Here is a 19829-nt window from a genome sequence, read left to right on the forward strand (position 1 = left end):
GGGGCGATGTAGATTGACTAAGTTCCAACAGTGAGGAGGACCAAGAATTTTCACACAAGTTTGCAAGAGTGTTGATCGGCTGATTAGGGACGTCAAAGTGGATATCCTATCTATCATTCTCAATAGTAACCTACCGAATGAGCTCAAGGATCTGGTGTTGACACTGTAAACTGTGGTGTTTAATGTGTCTTTTGTCAAACACTGATAAATATCTCAGTTTTGAGTATCTTGTTGTTCTCTCATTTCATATTTGGTGAATGAATTAATAAAATCTCTTTTCATTGATCAAAAAACAGTGAGGAGGACAATTAATTAAGTAGTAGTAGTATTCACACGTATGTACATCTACATCGATCTTCATGCATAAAAGCTTTGAACTCTAAAGATCATACCCTGTTTCATAATCTTGAAAAACTAAATCCCAAGAGCTCGACGATATTGCTTCCTCATCAAATGCATAGAACAAATCGTTTAGCTCGGCCTGCATCAAATTGAAGTTGGAGGAAGTCTCGCATGAATCTTGATCCTTGCTCCCTGCAGTCACGGCCGGTTGATTATGACTCGGCTCATTCTCAGTGTTCTTGATTGGAATCAAAGAATCATTATTTGTGGCCCCAAGAGGATGTAATTTAGACCAGAGTGCAGGGTTGTTGTAGAAAGAGAAGGTATTAATATTGTTTATCCCTTGGAACAGAAAGTAGTGGAGTTGCATCCTCTCGAGAGCTGTAGAATTTAGGGTTAGGGTTTGTGAATTGGGCTTGGGTTGTTGCGAGGAAAATCGAGATGTCTCCTTAAGCGGGGGCCCGAGGAGCTTCTTCTTGAGCCTTGTGTTCCAGTAGTTCCTTATATCGTTATCAGTTCTCCCGGGCAGCTGGGCTGCAATTATTGACCATCTGTTATTCATGGATAGGCTAAATACCCATATTGGTATTTTAATTCAACCCCATTTGCCAACAAGGTATTTTAATTAGGAAATTCGGCGATAAGACATTTTAATTGAATAAAATTACCATTTAGGTCCTTTTTCTCGTCGGCGGCCATTTTTCCGGCGAGAACTCATCACGTGCGTTGCACGTGGGGGCTTAATATGTGTTTAAGATGCTGATGTGGCTCTGTTTTCTGACGTGGCAGGGAATTAACCCTCTAAAAACCAACTTCACGCCCAAGGCGCTCTCCACCTACCTCCGCGTCCAGCAGAACGTGATCGTCGCTCATTTGGGTCGCTGGGTCGAGATGTCCGGCCCCGACGAGCCCATCAAGCTCAGAAACGTCGAAACTTTCGAGACTGCTCAAGCTCAAAACCCCATCAGGCAGAGACCCAGAGAGATGATTCGACGAAACATTGAAACTTACAAGATTCCAGCAAGAGCCAATGCTGCTTGGTACCTGGCCGTACCCGCTGTCACCTCGCCCAACCACTAGCCCCCGCCTCCTCCGCTCGCCACGCCGACCTCTACCCATAGCCACCTCCCCTTGCAGCCCACGCCCTCAGCCCCCTCTCCCCTGACATGAACTCCGTCAGCCCCTCCATCTCTTCCAAGCCCGACCTCCTCAGTCCCCAACTCCTCCTCTGTGTTTAAGATGCTGATGTCCTATTTTGGGTGGGAATTGGTTTTTAGAGAGTTAATTACCTGCCACGTCAGAAAACAGAGCCTTAAACACAGATTAAGCCCCCACGTGCAACGCACGTGATGAGTTCTCGCCGGAAAAATGGCCGCCGATGAGAAAAAGGACCTAAATGGTAATTTTATTCGATTAAAATGTCTTATCGCTGAATTTCCTAATTAAAATACCTTGTTGGCAAATGGGGTTGAATTAAAATACCAATATGGGTATTTAGCCTTCATGGATAATAAGATTAGGGTTAGGAATCAGGAGCGAAATTAAATAAATATCGTCGTTAAAGTGCTAATTTATATCATCAAATTAATACGATTGCAACTTCAGAGCTTTGGTGTCACAATTGGTACCTGCTTCCAATACTGATGTAGAGGTTGCAGATGATCTGGTCTTCTTCTTCAGAAAAATCACCATGCTTTATGTTAGGCCTGAGATAATTGAGCTATCTGAGCCTGCAGCTCTTGCCACACCTCTTTAGCCCTGAAGTATGAATATTACGGGTAAGGGAAAAATTGAAATGAATGATATGACTGAATGACATGGTTTTTTTTAAAAAAAAAACGAAATAAAAAACAAAAGGAACTATATATGTTCATAACTAACTAGATCTTTTCTATGAGACGAACCATAGTCGATCGTACACATGTACATTTCCTAGCCTTGACCTAGATAGAAACTTAATTATATGAAGAAGAACACAGCTTAGGGAGGAATTAGCTAGCTAAAGAACCTATGTACGTATTCAAGTAACATTAAATCTAATGCAAGATTAGAAGTAATCAATAGAGGGTTTAATTAAAAAAAAGGATAATATATAGTTACCAATCTTTTGAGGGAGAGCAATCCAATTGAATAGAGGGTTTAATTAAAAAAAAGGATAATATATAGTTACCAATCTTTTGAGGGAGAGCAATCCAATTGTCAGTTCCATTCTCCTTTATGTAAGCCTTGAGCGTAGCGTCCTCCTCTGGTGACCATGGTCCCTTCTTCACGTTCGCCTTATCGCAGCACGGCGCTCTACCCATTCTCTCTCTCTCTCTCTCTCTCTCTAGAATCTCAATAGTGATGAAGTTTTGGGTGATGAGAAAAGAGGAAGAAGGTGGGCTAAGCTTTATAGGAGGACAGCGAGAGAGGAAATTAATTAAGGATGAGATACATAATGTGATGCTTGCCAAAACTAAAGCTGTTCTGCCTTTTTTTACCCCATACAGATCGAAGAATTATTCAAACGCCTATTGATGAATATTACAAGACTACTGGTCATCTACTAAGAATATCTATAGAATATTACAAGATTTGTCATTCCCGTATTTTTACTTTAGAAAATAAATGTCAGACTAATAAATGCAAAACTATAATTCTCTATCCTCACCGAAACTTTATAGTTTTGATGTGATGGTTAGATGGAGTAAACTTGATTCTTTGAAGTTATAATTAGTTACGGACTTACAACATTAAGGTCCCGTTTGGCAAATGGTTAATGAAGAGGGGTTAAAGAGAAGGATTAATGTACTTAGCCCATTTGATAATCCAAAGGACTAAATTATTAACCTGTTAAATAAGTTTTATTTTAGCCCTTATGATCAGTTTTAGTGTTTGGGAATAACAATGATTTTGACTATTTTCTTTATAATTAGAAGGGTTAACTCTTATTCCATCTAAATAGGAGTATTAATAAACCCCTCATTTTGAGGGGTTAACTCATTTTAACCCCTCTAGAGGGGTTAACTTAACCCTTCTATATTTTTTATGTTTGGCAAATTATGGAAGGTTAACTCACTTTATCACTTTAACCCTTATATAGATTTGTTGTGTTTGACAGGTTAAGAAGAGGTTAAGTCTCCTTAAACCCTCACTTAACTATTTGCCGAAGGATACCTTTAAAGTAAGGATGAAAGTAAGTCCAAAAAGAGAAGCAATCGCCATCGTCAAGCTTGTGCTCTCAGCACGACCCAATCCCTTTAATCTCTCTAGCCTGCACGCAACTTGTCAAATATTGTAGCTTTTTCTTGGAATTTTTAAGGATTTTTTTCGAGATGGGTTCTTTTCAAAACAACAGCGGAGGAGGCTGGCTGTTCGATTATGGGATTTGTGATGATGCTGCAGCTTCAGATCTCATCTGGGCTCCTCAGATCATCGACGATCCGATGGTTTCCAGGTTATTTAAAAAAAAATGATTTTTTTTGGGTAATAGTTTTAAAAGTTGAATCTTGGGTCAGAGAATTTTATCCTTTTCTAGTTAACTAGCGAATTGCCAGTTTGTCTGCTAGGTTTTTTTTTTCTTGGGCAACGATAGATGTCAGAGATATTTAATTTATATATTCAGAGAAGGGACAACTATTTGTTAGATTTAGAGAATTATTTTTATATTATTATTGGATTCGTAATTTGTTGTGTGTGATGAGTTTTAAGAAATTAATTATAATTTGCAGTACAATGCTTGGGTTTGAGGTTCCATGCAAAGAAGGCAGTGTTTCAGAGAAAGCTTGCTCGAGGAAACGGTATAGGAAAGAACTCCCTTTTCTAACACTTTGTCACATTTATATTTGTGCTTTGTTCCGTATATCATCATTTAAGCAAAAAAAAATATATATATATATATATATATATCCATAGATTAAGTGAATTATGTTGCCATGCTAAAGCATTTTAACTCTATCGAGTATCTATGGCATTGCTTTATGTTTGATCTGATCAATCTATCTTTTTATCTCCTATAAAAGCCGTAAAATTTCGATCATCATGGTGTGCCATTGTTTAATACTTTGGGCGATTGGAGGTCTGTGCGGTATTAAGATGCGCTTTACCCAACTGTATTAGCTAACCATTTCACATACTTTTTTGAAAAAATAACAATTATTTGTTATTCTATTTATGCACTGAATAATGTATCAGCATTCTATTAATACTCATTATACGCACCACCAAAAATAACTTGGATATTGTTTGTTAAAGTCCTGTTGCAAGGACATAAATAAATGTCCATTAGGTGAAAGCAGATATAGTTGAACATGAATGCGCCTGTGCACATAAATTTTCTATTGAATACATAGTTCCTTGTTCTATATGGAGGAATGAGATCACATTGTTTATGAATTGAGTAGGTGTCATACGCTCTGAAATTCTTTACCGGAAATAGAAGATTGGGGAATTCAAATTCACAGCCGTAGATAGGAATGAGGATGGATGGTCATGGAAAAGAAAATTATAAATCCAATAGTGATCATAATCAGAAGCATCAAAACTTTGCATCAAATCTTAAATAACCATTAGCTGTTAGGATTGTGTCTTTGATTCTTTGTATAACTTCATGAGAATTAGATAGAGTTGGAGATCTATCATGATTAGGAGATTGGGTTTCATCATGATTATGAGTTTGAATCATATTCTAATTAGGAAGTTAGGCTAGAGATAGGGTTTTAGTTTGCCTATATATATTTTTCTATTGTTGGAGGAAAAACCAAGCAGATGAGAGAGAACCAATATTCTTGTTATCTAGGATTAGTAGAAGGCGTAGCCTGATTCAAGAATATTGTGCGAGAGACGAGAGTTTCTTAGTCTTTGTCCGTGCAAAAAATTACATCATTGGGAGAGGGTTTCGCAGTCTTTGTCTGGTTAAAAGATTGTAAGGAAAGAGCTTTGGAGATAATATGAGAGTTGATTATGTATGTAAGGTTGAGAGTTTGAAAGACGAGAGTTGAGTGGTTCCTCTTATAGTTCTCCCTAATACATAGTGAATTTCTCGTATTGTTGCCCATGGACTTAGGTCGAAGTTTGTCGACTGAACCACGTAAATCTCGGTGTTCTTTCTTCTTGATTGTGGTTATTTTTCTATCTTGTTGATTGTGGGTTGACTTTCAAGTTGCACAAATCGTAGTAGATGGGGAGACTAAAATTCCCCAACAAGTGGTGTCAGATCTATGATGATGGATTCAGGAGCGAGTTCATAAGATAGACGTCGTACAAAAGTGAGGATCGACGACGTTACAAGAATCAAGATGAAAAAAAAGAAAAAAAGGAAGGAACGACCATTGTCGGCAGGAGTTAGTTGGTGTGTAGACTTTAGGAGAACAGTTCCAGATTAGGTGGAGCTTGCAAGCAGGCACGACTGAGTGACGAGGGAGATGGTAACATTGGACTTGAAGACGATGAGCGTTAATATTCCGTTCAAACCAAGTGATGGAGGAGATGGAGGCATCTAGTTCGTAGTGTGGAGTAAGAGAGGTGCATCGATATGATTCGAGATGAGCGATGCAGGTGAAGTACGAGGACAACAAGTGGGGGAATGCTACTGTCAAGTTCAGTTCAGAAGGAGAAGCATGGTTGATTTGCTTCTAATGTCAGAAGTGGCGAAGATCTCTGGTGCACACAAGAGAGGTAGGGGCACCGCAGCGAGGCAGATGCAAGTGATGGTCATAAAGGCATTCAGTTAGGAGTGCAGTTGCTTCGATTTGAAGTGCAAAAGAAATAGAAGACTCTAACAAGAGAGATAAAGTTTTAAGATGGTGATGATATATCTTCAAGGGAGTTTGGGAATCAAATCAAATGTGAAGATTATTAGGATTGTGTCTTTGATTCTTTGTATAACTTCATGAGAATTATATAGGGGTAGAGATTTATCATGATTGGAGATTGAGTTTCATCATGATTAGGAGTTTGAATCCTATTCTAATTAGAAAGTTAGACTAGAGATAGGGTTTTGATTTCCTATATATGTTCTTCTATTGTTGGAGCCTTAGAGAAAAACTAAGCAGATGAGAGATAGTCAATATTCTTGTAATCTAGGGTTAGTAGAGGGCGTAGCCTGATTCAAGAATATTATGCGAGAGGTGAGAGTTTCGTAGTTTTTGTTCGTGCAAAAGATTACATTATTGGGAGAGGGTTTTATAGTCTTTGTCCGTTCAAAAGATTGTAATGAGAGAGAGCTTTAGAGATAATATGAGAGTTGATTATGTATGTAAGGTTGAGATATTGAAAGAAGAGAGTTGAGTGGTTCCTCTTGTAGTTCTCCCTAATACATAGTTGATTTCTCGTATTGTTGCCTGTCGACGTAGGTCGAAGTTAGTCGACTGAACCATGTAAATCTCGGTGTTCTTTCTTCTTAATTGTGATTATTTTTCTATCTTGTTGATTATAGGTTGGCTTCCAAGTAGCGCAAATCGTAGTAGACGGTGAGACTAAAATTCCCAACATTAGCAATATGTAGGAAAAATCGGGGCCCAATAGAGCAGGATCCTAGTGAATAGTAAGGCGGAAATAATAAAATGAACACATAGATTCACGTAGAAAACGTCCTAAATGAATTTGGGGTAAAAACCACGGGAAAGAATAGAAAAATTCACTATGAGAAAATTTAGGAGTTACAATCTCTCTTTACAAGGAGAAACTCTCTCTAATTCTTTCTCTCACTCTTCTATATGTGGAGATTGAAATTTATTGTTGGGATGTATTTTTCCTGAAGAGTTTTGGGACTATTTATAGGCAGCTGAAAAATACTATTCCTAATTTTATGATATTTTTTCTTTCTTCTTTCGATGCAGCTCTTCTTTCGGTGTATTTAATTTGGGACCTGTCACCTTTTTTATTTTTCCAAAATTGCAGCTGGCAATCTCTCACTTGAAGATTTAATTGAGTATCAATCATATCTTCATACCATTTTTTAATCTTGCCACCTTCATGTTGCCCACGTTTTCGACAGACCACAAGAGAATCGACACCAAATAAATTTGTCAGTATTAACTGTTTTTATCAAAAAAATGTGATAGGTTGTCTTTAGTGTGAATTTTTTGCATATCCACTGTTCATTCTTCCACTTTCCCACGAACGAAGTGGTACTGAGCTCGAATGTGTTTGCACTTGCTGACAGAGCTGTAAGCTGGGTTTCAAAACTATAGTCTGTTGTGGCTACATCAATAACAGAAGCTGAATATGTAGCAACTACACAAGCTAGTAAAGAGGCAATATTGTTGAGAATGATACTGGGGGGGATCTCGGGCATGAACAAAAGAAGATTTCTCAATTTTGTGACAGTCATAGTGCTTTACATTTGGAAGTACAAGAGTAATGTTGGCAGGTTGTCAGCCGTAATTTTGGATAAAATAAAAAAGGTGGCAGGCCCCAAATTAAATACAATGAAAGAAGAGCCACACCGAAAGAAGAAAGAAAAAATATTATAAAATTAGGAATAATGTTTTTTAGCTGCCTATAAATAGGCCAAAAACTCTTCAGAAAAAATACATCACAACAACAAATTCCAATCTCCACATATAGAAGAATAAGAGAAAGAATTAGAGAAAGATTCTTTTTGTAAAGAGAGATTGTAACTCCTAAATTTTCTCATAGCGAATTCTTCTATTCTTGCCCGTGGTTTTTATCCCAAATCCTTTTGGGGGTTTTCACGTAAAATAAGTGTTCATTTTAACTTTTGCACTACTATTTGCTGCGATCCTGGTCTAGTGGGCCCTGGTTTTTTCCTACACAACGTTCACCGTGCATTTCCTTTTATATAAGCTAGTATCAGCTACTCTAGTACCTTTTTTATCATTCATCAGTTTTACTTTTTTTTGTTGATCCCATTCACATTTTATCTGAGCCTTATGGGAGCATACTACAAATTGTTCAAAGAGAGTTCCATCATGCCACATATAATGTGTAAGAAAATTCATAACATAATTTTATTTCTTTTCAATCCAGTGGAGAAATGGCTTCTTTGGAACAAAGTATATTGTTTGTTCTATTTATTTTCCTTTAATTGTTTTTTTCCCAGGAACCATGTGGAATCATTAGCTGTACCAGGGACCAAAGCTTTTCGTGAGAAGCTGCGAAGGGACAAACTTAATGACAGGTATGTGTGTTAGCATCTGGCTTCTGTATTTGCATTTTGTTCTATGGAATTTGGACATTTATCATATAATATCTATATTATCCTAGCTAAAAACTTGTGTATTGATGATTTTGTTTTCTCAGATACCTGTGAATCTAGCTTCTGGTTAACTTGCACCTGTGCGGTTCGCATTTAATTGCTGATTTTTCTTCATCAGGTTTACAGAGTTGTGTTCCATCTTGGATCCTGGGAGGCCCCCAAAGGCAGACAAAGTTTCCATACTTGGTGACGCATCTCGTCGGTTGAACCATTTACGTGGTGAAGCAGAGAAGATTAAGGAATCAAATAAAGCACTTCAGGATAACATAAAAAGCCTGAAGGTATTGAGCATTATCATTATTTTCATCAACATGATTTCCAATCTTTTTCTAATCTTTTGTGGCTCAAATTTTATGGCTCAGATGTTGTTAGAAATGTAATGTTATTAGGGTGATCAAATAGCTTTATTCTCCTGATGCATGTGATCTTTTAGCACAAAGCCTGCTTCTATCTTTGTTGGTTTTACAAAGCTATAAAAATTAACTACCCATTGACTCATCTGCTGAAATGTTGAATTTTGCGTGTTGGATCTGTTTTGTGTTTATCTTTTTCTCCTTAATGAGAAAGTTATGACTTGCCAGTCATTGACATTTCATTGTCCTTGCATTTGACATTCTGACCTATGGCAACATTTTTTAAGTCTTCTTCCTGCTGGATTAAAATCATCAACGACAATATTTCTGCCAAAGGGTTACAAAACTGTCGAGCCGAAAAAAATCCACATCTTTGCGTCCCTTGTCTTACCTAAACCTCCCTTCTGTCCGCCTCGTGCCAAGTTTATACAACTCTGGACCAGAATATCAGAACATAAAAATAATCAAACCCAAGTACTCAATGTCCATCATACGTCTTGAATCCCTCAAGCCATTCATCGGCATCAGTGAATTTATTTCACATAGTTTTCAGAAGAAAGCTGCCTGTGCTTAGTTATAATTTTCTAGATCTGAATTGCAGGAAGAAAAGTTGGAACTGAGGGATGAGAAAGTGCGTCTTAAAGCTGAGAAGGAGAGGATAGAGCAAATGCTTAAAGCTGCAAATACCGCACCTACTTTTATACCATACCCTCCAGCTTCTAATGCTGCATTTGCTTCGTATAAAACTGTCGCATATCCAAGTTATGTACCAGTCGGCACATGGCAATGGCTACCCACAGCAGAGCTCGATACTTCGCAGGATCATGTGCTAAGGCCTCCTGTCGCTTAACTTCAGCTTCATTAGAGAGGCTGCACTCATTCTTGGTTGCTGTTAAAGCCACTTACATGGAAAATGTTAAAAACTTTTTTTGGCATTTCTGTATGAGCATCTAATGCTTGATCAAGCTTTGGGGCTCATGTATCAAATACTTACCACGGTCATTTTTACTAATGGAATATATTACAATTGAGAAAAAGGAAAAGAGGGTATCTTCGTCTTTTACAGTGTTTTTTTTGTTTTTGTTTCTACTTCTATCTTTCCTCAGTTTGGTTCGTGTTTTCGCCTGTACACTTCATAACATGAACATCAATCCTCTCGTGCCGCAGGTGTATAAGCATCATTCATTTGTGCAATGTGAGTTTTTTTTTTTCTTTCGCCTGCGAAGAGAGTTGCATAATATGTGTATCTTTTGATTGGCATTGTATGATTGTTGTTTGCACTATCAATGCGCGTAGAACACTTGAAGAAAAATATGGGGCGTATTTGTGACGGTATAAGCCATCTATGGACGATTCCTTGAATTCTCACAAAGGAAGAACAAGAAAAAAGTAAGAATTGTCGAAAGTTTTTTAATATTAAAATTTTGATTCTAATACTAAGAAGCACATGAAAGAGAAATTCAGCGAACAACACTCTCCCAAATAACATGTTACAAATCTACTCCTCTATACAAACGGGAGAACCCAAGATTCACTATTTATGCTATAGTTAATGATACAGCAATATTTACTGTAGCAGTATTACCATAGCAACAGGAGGATGGTTATAGCAACGGGTTACTGTAGCACACAGGAATACTGTAGCATAGACGGGATACCGTATTGTTTCAAAAAGGTAGAAAAATTACGGTAGCAGTTAAAACCAGGAGTATTGTAGCAGAAAAAAATATCGTGTTTTGTACGGTGTTCACACTAGTACATTTTAATGGTACTCCATATAATAATAATTCCACTTATATTTCGTTAGATTTGCAGCAGAAGCCAAGTGAGAGTGCCTACTCAGGATCCCAATATATATTACGTAAAAATATAAAAGAGTTTTGGGAATACAACTGCAAATTTTCAAATGCTTCCGTCCTTTCTCTGCAAAGAATCAAATACCAAGGGCTGCCATAGTAAATATCCTCCTGACAACGCCGCCTATCACTTCCCCCGCAAGCGAACGAATCACGGAAGCCCAAACATTTTTTTTCGTTCGTCAACCGATCCCTTGCTCCTCCTTAACGTCTCCCAAATTCATCAAAAACCCTAATTCTTCTCGAATCAATTCCTAGGGTTTCCATCGCCAAAAAAAGGAAAACAATTCGAAGATCGAGATCGAATCCTAGGGTTTCTGGTCATGGATTGGGGGAACGTCACGACCGAAGATCTGATCGATGCGCTTCGAGAAGTGGATTGGTCCTCTCCCCCTCGCCCCCTCAGCGAGTTCTTCTCGAGATTCACGGCTCCGAGATCCTACAACAAATGGAACAGCAGAGTCAAGTGCAATCTTTACTAGTAAGCTTCAGATCGCCTCGGATTCAGATTCTTGATTCTCGTCTCAGTTGTGAATCCTAGTTCTTCTTCGATCTTAGAACTCCGTGCATAGATTTTTTAGGTGCTTGGATGAGTATTTGTTTGGATTTGAAGTGTGATAGATTCAGATTCTTGATTGCATTCGAATTTAGATATGAATTCTAGTTCTCGTTTGGAAAGAACCTTGTATTTCTTCGTAGTAGTGATAGCATTAATCTTGCTGAGTATAAGAATGATATTTTACACCCCCAGCTTGCATTTTGTTCTTTTTAGTTGCTCACAGGCTTAGTCCCTAGATTCCTTCTTAATGTTGTATTAGACCCCCAAAGCTTTAACATCTCTGGTTTACTCTCCTTCTTAATCTTGTATTAGACCCCCAAAGCTTTAACATCTCTGGTTTACTCTCCCAAACCCGTTGAGCTTTTTTTTTAAGAAAACCCGTTGTTTGGATTCCGTCCATAATTGTTACCTTAGTACTGTTAAACTTTTGGAATTAGTAGATTTTGGGATCTTATTTAGAAATATGAATATTTGAGAACCTAATCTAAAGTTGAGAAAGAACTTAGGGTCTATATGACCAAACTCTATTTTTGATGGGTGTTATTTGAAGCAGCTTAATACATTTGAAGGTGTAAATAGAAATATCCCAATATACGATTAGAAAGAAATTAGGGTCTAACATGACCAAACCCTACATTTTACTGGTGCTTAGATGAGGGTGTTTGAATTTGAAGTTGTATATTGAGTTCATTGTTTATTCTTGCAGCTACCGGACAAATTACTTCATCATGATAATATTCTTTCTTGGTAAGAAATGTTTTAACCTGGTGGTTCTAAAATCTTCGTGAAGTCTGGTTCGTCTTTCTTATTTGATACTTGGTGTAGGGATGGCATTTATTCGGAAGCCGGTTGCAATTGTTGCTGCCTTTTTAACAGGCTTAAGCATTGCATTTCTGAATGACAGGTGAGTATTGAACCTCTTTTGCTTATGGAGTATGCTTTGTTTACAGATAAACATACAGTTTAATGTTAGAGCTTATTTGATTTTGGTGAAAATATTCCATTATCGATATCATGCAAGCATGTTGCTTTCATTATTGTACTAATCCTTTGTGTTTTCTGTGATATATCTGTGTGAAACATCAAACACCTAAAAAAAATAAAGCCTCTGATTTAGAATCTAGAAATTCTACTTAATCAGAGAGACCTTGTCTGTCTATGTTGCATCTTATAAAGAGATATTGTATTTATTTTCTATCTTGAGATATATGACTCCAAACATAATCATCAAGCTATCATCAATGGAAATTGGAGCACCAAGCTATCAAAATGTCTAGTTTGTTCACAGCTCAAATGTGCAAGAAGGACCCGATACCAAATCTTGATGGAAGCCTACAATGATAGGAATGGATTTGTTTCCCTTCCCATTGTTCTCTAATTACTGGTTTATGTACGATTTTGTAGATCACTGTATCTACTTGATCTTGTTTGATAGTTGGGCACCCAAGCTTGTAGGGTGAGCTGTTGTGCTAGCTTTCTGAGTGGCAAGCTATTACATATCTTTACCTTTACTGCAGATGCTGATGCTGTCTGAGAGGATGATTTTGGCTGCGGTATCTCACTTTTAGAATGCATAATCTGAATCAAGCAAACACTAGATTTCAACTGCTACAGTTATATGTTTAATAGGCAGCGCTTGGACATGAATGGAGTGTAACTTATGTGGATGTTTTTCTGCTTAGAGAACTAAGATTTACAAACTGTTATTTTGGAACCATTTTATTAGAGTTATAGAAGACTGTCGTGAAATAATAAACCAATTTATTATGTATTGCGGTTCTGATCAATAACAGAAGCCATCAAGGAAAATTGTTGAGTCAGTTGGTGAAAGCTTATAAATTATAACTTTGTGACAGAAATTTCCTTTCGTTTTTCTACTAGCTGGTTGCTTTATATAGTTTTCATGAGGACATCCTTGGTTTTTAGATCAATTGCATTATACATTCTTTAGAGGATGCTTGTCCATAGTTTATGGCGGATTTTGATTGAGTAGAGAGTATGTCTCATAGCAGTACTGAATGGAGAGGACATATTCATGTAGGTGACACCAAAACTTTGGTTTAAAGATTTCTAGTTGTTCGAACTAGTATGTATTGCTAAAATGAGACTGCGATTTAGGAGGGTAGCTGTAATATGCAATATTACTAATGAAAATCAACATCTAAGTAATCATTGATTCTTTACTTTAATGTTTGATGATATTTCCACAGATTATTTGTTGATGTTGTGTTTACTGCAACTTATCAGTTCTGCACAGATGTTTGCATGCTATCGAAGATTGACTTTTTCTTGCTACCTTTTCCTTCATTGCTGTGAGTGGTATAAGACAATGGCTTTGTAGCCTTTCATGTTCCTTAGTTATTTTGTAGTCATTGGTGATTCTTCTACTGATGCATTCTTGTGAACTGTAGACTAGACTCTCTATTAGTCCAATTAATTCATATGAACTTGAGATGTGAACTAAATTTAAGAGTCTTAGATGCTTGCATGGCTACATTTTTCTCTTGTTAACTATTACCAGTAATATGTATATAGAAGCAAATTCTTTTTCTTATTTTCTTTTCTTTTTGAAGATTTTTGTCCATATGGTGTCTTTCTAATGATTCAAATGTGCAGCTTTGCAGTTACCTTTAATGAAAGGGTGACCAGGACCATAAGACAGTTTTCTCCTCATTTGGCTGCGAAAATGAGGCCATCTATAGCGTGAGTACACTTGTCGCATTTTGATATTGTTATCTTGGCACCTGTACATTTCCGGTACTAAGGATGCCTTTGCGCAAAATTATCTCAGCCCTGTTCTTCGTGGACGTCCATCCGCTAGAAGAGCAATTCATATATGTGGACGACCTCGTTGGGTGTTTGTGTTGATGTTCTCAGCAGGTTAGATGTTTGCTCTAAAATTTCTCTTGACACAAGTATTGCTTCAGTAATCAGTTGACTAAAGAATATACTATTCCATGGACAGCAAGTTGCATTCTCTGGCTTACTTCTTGTAGTCTCCTCACTGTTCTCTGGGCGCTTGTGGTTGGTCTTACAGGTAAAAATACCCAGCTGATCTGCTACTTTTCAAAAATCTGATTCATGTATACACAGCTCAAATTATGCTTAATGTTATTTGTTTACTTTCTTTGTGGTAGCAACTTTACTTCATGCCAGCTTCAGAACACCTAATCTGAAAGCAAGGCTAAACACATTCCGTGAGGAGTTTCGTGCAGTGTGGCGCAATTACAGTGAGCTGTAGTTTCGCTCCTTTAGAGTATATTATGTGAGTCTTTCCGCGACTCTGCTTCTGATTTCATATCTTTTATTTCTATGATTGGAGTTTGCTGTTTTGTCTAGGTTGATGTGCCCTTTAGCTTAACTGATGAGATAATTTAAAGATTTTTGTTCCACTTGCATGATATTCTACCGTTTTCCCTTAAATAGTTCTCCCTGCATGTTTTGATTTTCACTTTTCCCCCCTGGATTATCATTCTTTTCCCTCTCCTATTTGTTTGTTAATAACCATGAGTAAGTGAAGGATAGAGCTACTAAACTGGGAATTGATTATAGTTTAGTTTGAGGCTTACACATAGTTTCTCGTTGAGGGTGGTTCACTGCTGAGTGCTTACCCCTGAGAGGACCAGCTGTCCCCCTATCTTGGGCTAGAATCTTTTTAGAATATGTAGCTTTTTTCTTAATTTCCACAGTGCAAATATTCAAGTGATATATGCTGTGTTATTCCAGGAACAATCTTGATTTGCTGGTGTTAGCTGGACGGTTTTTAGAGTTTGTGAAAGTCTGGATGCATAATTCCTTGATGGTTTTCTTAAAATCTTATTTTAGGATTAACTTTCTGGAAATAATAATACAGCAAACTATTGGAAAGTTGCATGTCATGAAATTCTTTGCGAAAGGAGTCGCAGAAAGGGCTTTTTTTCTTTTTTCTTTGTGTGTTATGCGTGTAGCTGACGCAATTCACTTCAGGAATAAGGTCTTCAATTATTTGCAATTTGTTTTTATGATTTTCTTTGAGTTTAGGTGTGTCTGAAGTGCTAGAAAGAATTAACATTGCATTGCATGTATGAAGCAGTTTTACATGCACATTCCACGCATCTTCTCTGCCAGGGTGTTGTGATAAATGCTCGGAAATGCAGCACTTCAGTATGCTTGCATGAGTCTGTTTAATGTTTACAGTTTACTTTGTTACGCCACAATTTTACTCACTGTGATCAATAGCATCAACCGATGTCTCTGTGCAATTTCATTTAACAAATCATACTCCCTTTTAAAACTACGAGTTCGGGAAAATCTTTCCATAGTCAATATTACCCTTAACATTTTTTGAATATTACATTGTTATCCTAATCTATTCTAATTATCCTATTTTTTTTGAATTGGTAATTAAATAATTTATGCTATTCATAATGAGACTTAACATATTATTGGATAAAGGAGATACGTTTGATATAATTCAAATCCTTTACTTATTTCGGTTCATAGAGAAATCTAAAAAACTTATGCCAGACAGCAACTAAAAGTTTTTAGACTTTGTAAAAAATATCCTCCAAGCTTTTTAAATTACAAAAACATCCCTACAAATTCAAAATTTTATTAAAACATCTTAAAAATTGTAAATTTTACTTATTTTAATTCAGTGAGAAATCTGAAAACATATGCTCGCTAAAAACTAAAAACTAAAAGTTTTTGACTTTGGAGAAAGTAACTTGTAAGTTTTGAAAAATAAGAAAACACTCCTAAAATTTAAAATTTATAAAAAAACACCTTAAAAATTTTAAACCAACAAACACATTAAAAACCTAAAAATAACACAAACAACCCCTAAAAATTTATGGAATTTGAAATGAACACTAAACTTTTTGCTAATTGCAAGATAAAACCCTTAAATTTGTAAAATTTACAAAAACCCTGATAATATCCAACCTAATAATGCATTAAAAATATAGGAGTTACAAATATCCCCTACATAATTTATAATTTATAGAGAATACACTTAAAGTTTTAAAAATTACAAACAAACACTCAAAATTCAAATTTTAAGAAAAACATCCTGAGAATTTTAAACTCATTAGTAAATTAAAAACATAGGAATTATAAATAGTCTACAAATAATTTACAAGCTGTAGAAAATGCTTATAAGTTTAAAAATTGCAAAAAAAAACCCTAATATTCATAAATTATAAAAAAATACAATGTGAATTTCTTACCTATAGACACTAAAATGAATAAATAAAATTACTAACAACCCCTAAAATTCTAAATATTTGTAAAAAAATATCACACTCACTTGAAAAGTATAGGTTTAGGAAAAACTTTTCATGGTCAATATTATCCATAACTTTTTTAAAAAGAACATAACTAATTAAAAATCTATTAAATTTAAAATTTATAAAAAACATCTTTAAAGTTTAGTATATTGCAAATTACCCTTCCAAAGTTTAAAAAATTTTATTATTTTTTTGTAGTTCCTTGATTTCAGTGTAATGTTTAATAGTTTTGTATATTTGTAAATTACAAAATTTTAGGATGTTTTCTTACAATTTTTAAAAATTTGAGGGTGTTTCTTTTGTAGTGTTCTAAATTTTCATTGTGTTTTATGTGTAATGCATATATACGTCAATTGATGATGATATTGAAGAGTAAGTAGTTCTTAAAACATATTAAGCCATAGTTAAGTGTGCATATCACTATTCGTAGGTGGTATAGTTTATATATGCAAAAAAATTTAGACAATCTATATAATGGTTAAAAGGATTTTGATTTTAATGTATTATTTTTTATAAATTATATTTAATGTGAACCCACCATATAATTTTGACTGTGATCATTATAATTTTAATACGTTTGATTGACTATATAGGTATATAGATCATAAATTACTTTACTTTCTCGCATGAACTAATATTTAGTGCTTAATAATTTAAATTATTACTTTTAAATTAATATAAAGAGGAGCTCTAATAACATTTATTTATTTACCTACAGGATAATACAATCTCGATTCCTATTTTTTGCGTGAGATATATTTCATAGTTACGCGTATGAAATTAGTAACTAAAATAATAATTATTTATACTTAAATTGGGGTGATTAGTTGGTCACTCACTATAGAATTTTTATGAAAATATATACATTACTTTCTATAGCTATCTGCACTGTCCATGTATATTTTATAAATTAGTTCTTAATTTGATATATTAAATTACTTTTTCTTTGTATAAATTTATGCTTTGACTTTTGAATTGTGTAATCACTATATCACAATTCTAGCTTAGAAAGAACCTCACTCTGAATGACTTCAAACTAATGTTTGAGTTGAACCGAAGTATATATAATTGCTACTATGTGTATATATTTTTTTAAAAAATCATGTCAATACTTTTTAAACAGAAGAAAATATTCTAACCTCTGATATTATAAAAACTCAATATAGCCAATTGAGTGATTAGCAAAAGAGGACTTACATTAGAAAAGTGTGAATAATAAAATAAAGTGAAAAAGTAATACCATTGCCAACAGTATTACCAATAGCAAGCCACAATGTAAAGTTAACCTATTTTGTGAGCCCAACTACTGGCTATAAGCATCGAGGTTTATATATATATATATATATATATATAAGTACCGAATAGTAATATCATTGTAAATGAGCAATTACAGAGATGTTAGAGACTAATATGTATGTATTTAAGATTTCAGGACAAATATTTTAATAACCTAATTATATAAGCATGTCCACTTTGTCATCTATTCTGTTCACTTTCTCCTTGCTCATTCTCCACCAATTTTGTTGTCTTGTTCGGAGAGAAATAGAATTCATGTCGGTGAGGTTTTCTCTCCCTCGATCTCATATTTTTTAAATTAGTTTCTTTAATTCTTTTTTAATAATTCTTGGATCTATTTCATGCTTCATTCTGTGAAATGCCTTGTTAGATTCAATTTAACTATACTTTTATTTCAATTATTATTTCCCCCTATTTATAGGTCAATTATTCATCGAAATGTTTAGGTCTTTTCGCCCATTTCATATTTTGAATTAACAGTTTATTTTAGGAGATTTTTTAAAAAGATCACTTTATAAAAGTATTAGCAAAAGTGATTATTTTACATAATAATTAACAAAATTGATCTTTTTTTTGCCACATCATCAAGACTGGCAAAAAAGAGGTTGACTTTGCAAAAAGTCATCTTTAAAATACACGGGAATAGTCCCGTTTAATTAGCGAATATTAATTACAAAAGTAATTAAAGTCAGAAAATACATGGGACTACCATTCTTGCGTATTTTGTAGTCAGAACCAGAAAATACACGAGACTATTGTATATGTCCTATATATAATACAATTGCCCTAGACAAGTGAGTTATAATAGCATTTTTCATTCATACAGTTTGGGGCAAGATTTGATAGGGACCTTGCATCAAAGAAATTTTTTTCTTATATAATTCTCACTGCTCTAATTTCGCAAAAAAATAATTCTTTATACTTTCAATTTTACTTCTATGGTATGGAAAATGAGCTATAAAATTAAATAAGAATATTACATAATATAAGTATGAGTGAAACCATAACTAAAAGATAATATGAATATGAGTCAAACCACAACTAAAAGTTTAATGTACATATTGTAAGTAAAGTCATATGCAAAATTTCTTTGCAAATTGAATGATCATCCATCTTTTAAAGACTTCAACATACTAATAAACAGAGATGTTATACTAGATCAACGTATTTATAACTCACAAATAGTAGATCACGTGGCGACAGTCTGTGTTGAAGGAAACAATGACAATCTTTCATTTGAAAGAGTGATTATTGAGTTGATGATCAATCCCGCAAAAAAAAAACTTTATTTTATTTTTTGTTTTTGTTTTGTTTTTATCAATTTACATAATTATGATATTCAACCACGTGCATTGCATGTGCGTCTTAACTAGTAATAATAAAATACCATCTTTCTGTTGTTTACGTGTTGGTACCGCTCTAGATTTTAGTACTTGATACGCATAGTTAACTGCGAGATATTGTGCAGGGCTTTTCAGTGATACAAAATCAGCTAGATCTTTGGGTGGCTGGTCAACTATTCTTATCCAGGCCGGGAACCTGCTATAGGAACGTGATTCTAATTTCTGCAGAGTCTCTGCAAGAAAGCATAGCCGAACACTGCTGTGATAAGCCAATCTATTTTTCATTCGGTTACATAAATGTCTGTAGCTAAGGTTAAAGATCATGGTTGTCAGTAATTTGCGGAATTAGTTAAGGAACAGACAAATGGTTGATGGCTTTTGTTGTCGGGTGGTTGTAACATCACTACAGGATCCGTGATAGTTGTTATTGGACGTGGATTGCAAAAGTCAGGAAGCTAGTCTATTTTCTTCTCTTTCTGGGTTCATCTTAACTTCATGAGCGGTAGGCGAGTGTTCTGTATTCACAAAGCTTATATCGATTTTACGGTTGTTTCTAATTATGAAAGATTTGTTGACATGCTTACAAAATCAAAACAATAATTTCTTGCTGCTG

General features: G+C 35.1%; 3 protein-coding genes across 3 annotated transcripts in view; 2 read left to right on the top strand and 1 right to left on the bottom strand.

The window, feature by feature from the left end:
- Positions 1–2645, bottom strand: part of LOC109821967 (transcription factor MYB36-like) — a 5179-nt gene extending 2534 nt beyond the window's left edge. Inside the window, 3 exon segments of the mRNA XM_020388121.1 lie at positions 626–893; positions 1971–2100; positions 2513–2645. Of these exon segments, the coding sequence (XP_020243710.1) occupies positions 626–893; positions 1971–2100; positions 2513–2645 (531 nt within the window).
- Positions 3514–9945, top strand: LOC109819923 (transcription factor ILR3-like). The gene is made up of 5 exons (XM_020385907.1): positions 3514–3778; positions 4053–4121; positions 8387–8464; positions 8661–8823; positions 9497–9945. Exons 1-5 carry the CDS (start codon positions 3657–3659, stop codon positions 9743–9745), a joined length of 681 nt encoding a protein of 226 aa, XP_020241496.1. The 5' UTR covers positions 3514–3656; the 3' UTR covers positions 9746–9945.
- On the top strand, positions 10885–19689 carry LOC109822044 (PRA1 family protein A1-like). The gene is made up of 8 exons (XM_020388203.1): positions 10885–11232; positions 12017–12057; positions 12136–12214; positions 13927–14013; positions 14102–14190; positions 14276–14347; positions 14448–14575; positions 19342–19689. Exons 1-7 carry the CDS (start codon positions 11075–11077, stop codon positions 14549–14551), a joined length of 630 nt encoding a protein of 209 aa, XP_020243792.1. The 5' UTR covers positions 10885–11074; the 3' UTR covers positions 14552–14575; positions 19342–19689.

The sequence above is a fragment of the Asparagus officinalis genome, chromosome 8 (genome assembly GCF_001876935.1).
Source record: "Asparagus officinalis chromosome 8, Aspof.V1, whole genome shotgun sequence".
In the NCBI taxonomy this organism is placed as follows: domain Eukaryota; kingdom Viridiplantae; phylum Streptophyta; class Magnoliopsida; order Asparagales; family Asparagaceae; genus Asparagus; species Asparagus officinalis.

Coding starts and splice junctions, on each gene's coding strand:
- LOC109822044 (XM_020388203.1), top strand. CDS start 11,075: ATGGATTGGGGGAACGTCACGACCGAAGATCTGATCGATGCGCTTCGA. Junction 14,014..14,101: donor AAAATGAGGCCATCTATAGC/GTGAGTACACTT, acceptor AAATTATCTCAG/CCCTGTTCTTCGTGGACGTC. Junction 14,191..14,275: donor TGTGTTGATGTTCTCAGCAG/GTTAGATGTTTG, acceptor TTCCATGGACAG/CAAGTTGCATTCTCTGGCTT.
- LOC109819923 (XM_020385907.1), top strand. CDS start 3,657: ATGGGTTCTTTTCAAAACAACAGCGGAGGAGGCTGGCTGTTCGATTAT. Junction 4,122..8,386: donor AAAGCTTGCTCGAGGAAACG/GTATAGGAAAGA, acceptor TTTTTTTCCCAG/GAACCATGTGGAATCATTAG. Junction 8,465..8,660: donor AGGGACAAACTTAATGACAG/GTATGTGTGTTA, acceptor TTTCTTCATCAG/GTTTACAGAGTTGTGTTCCA.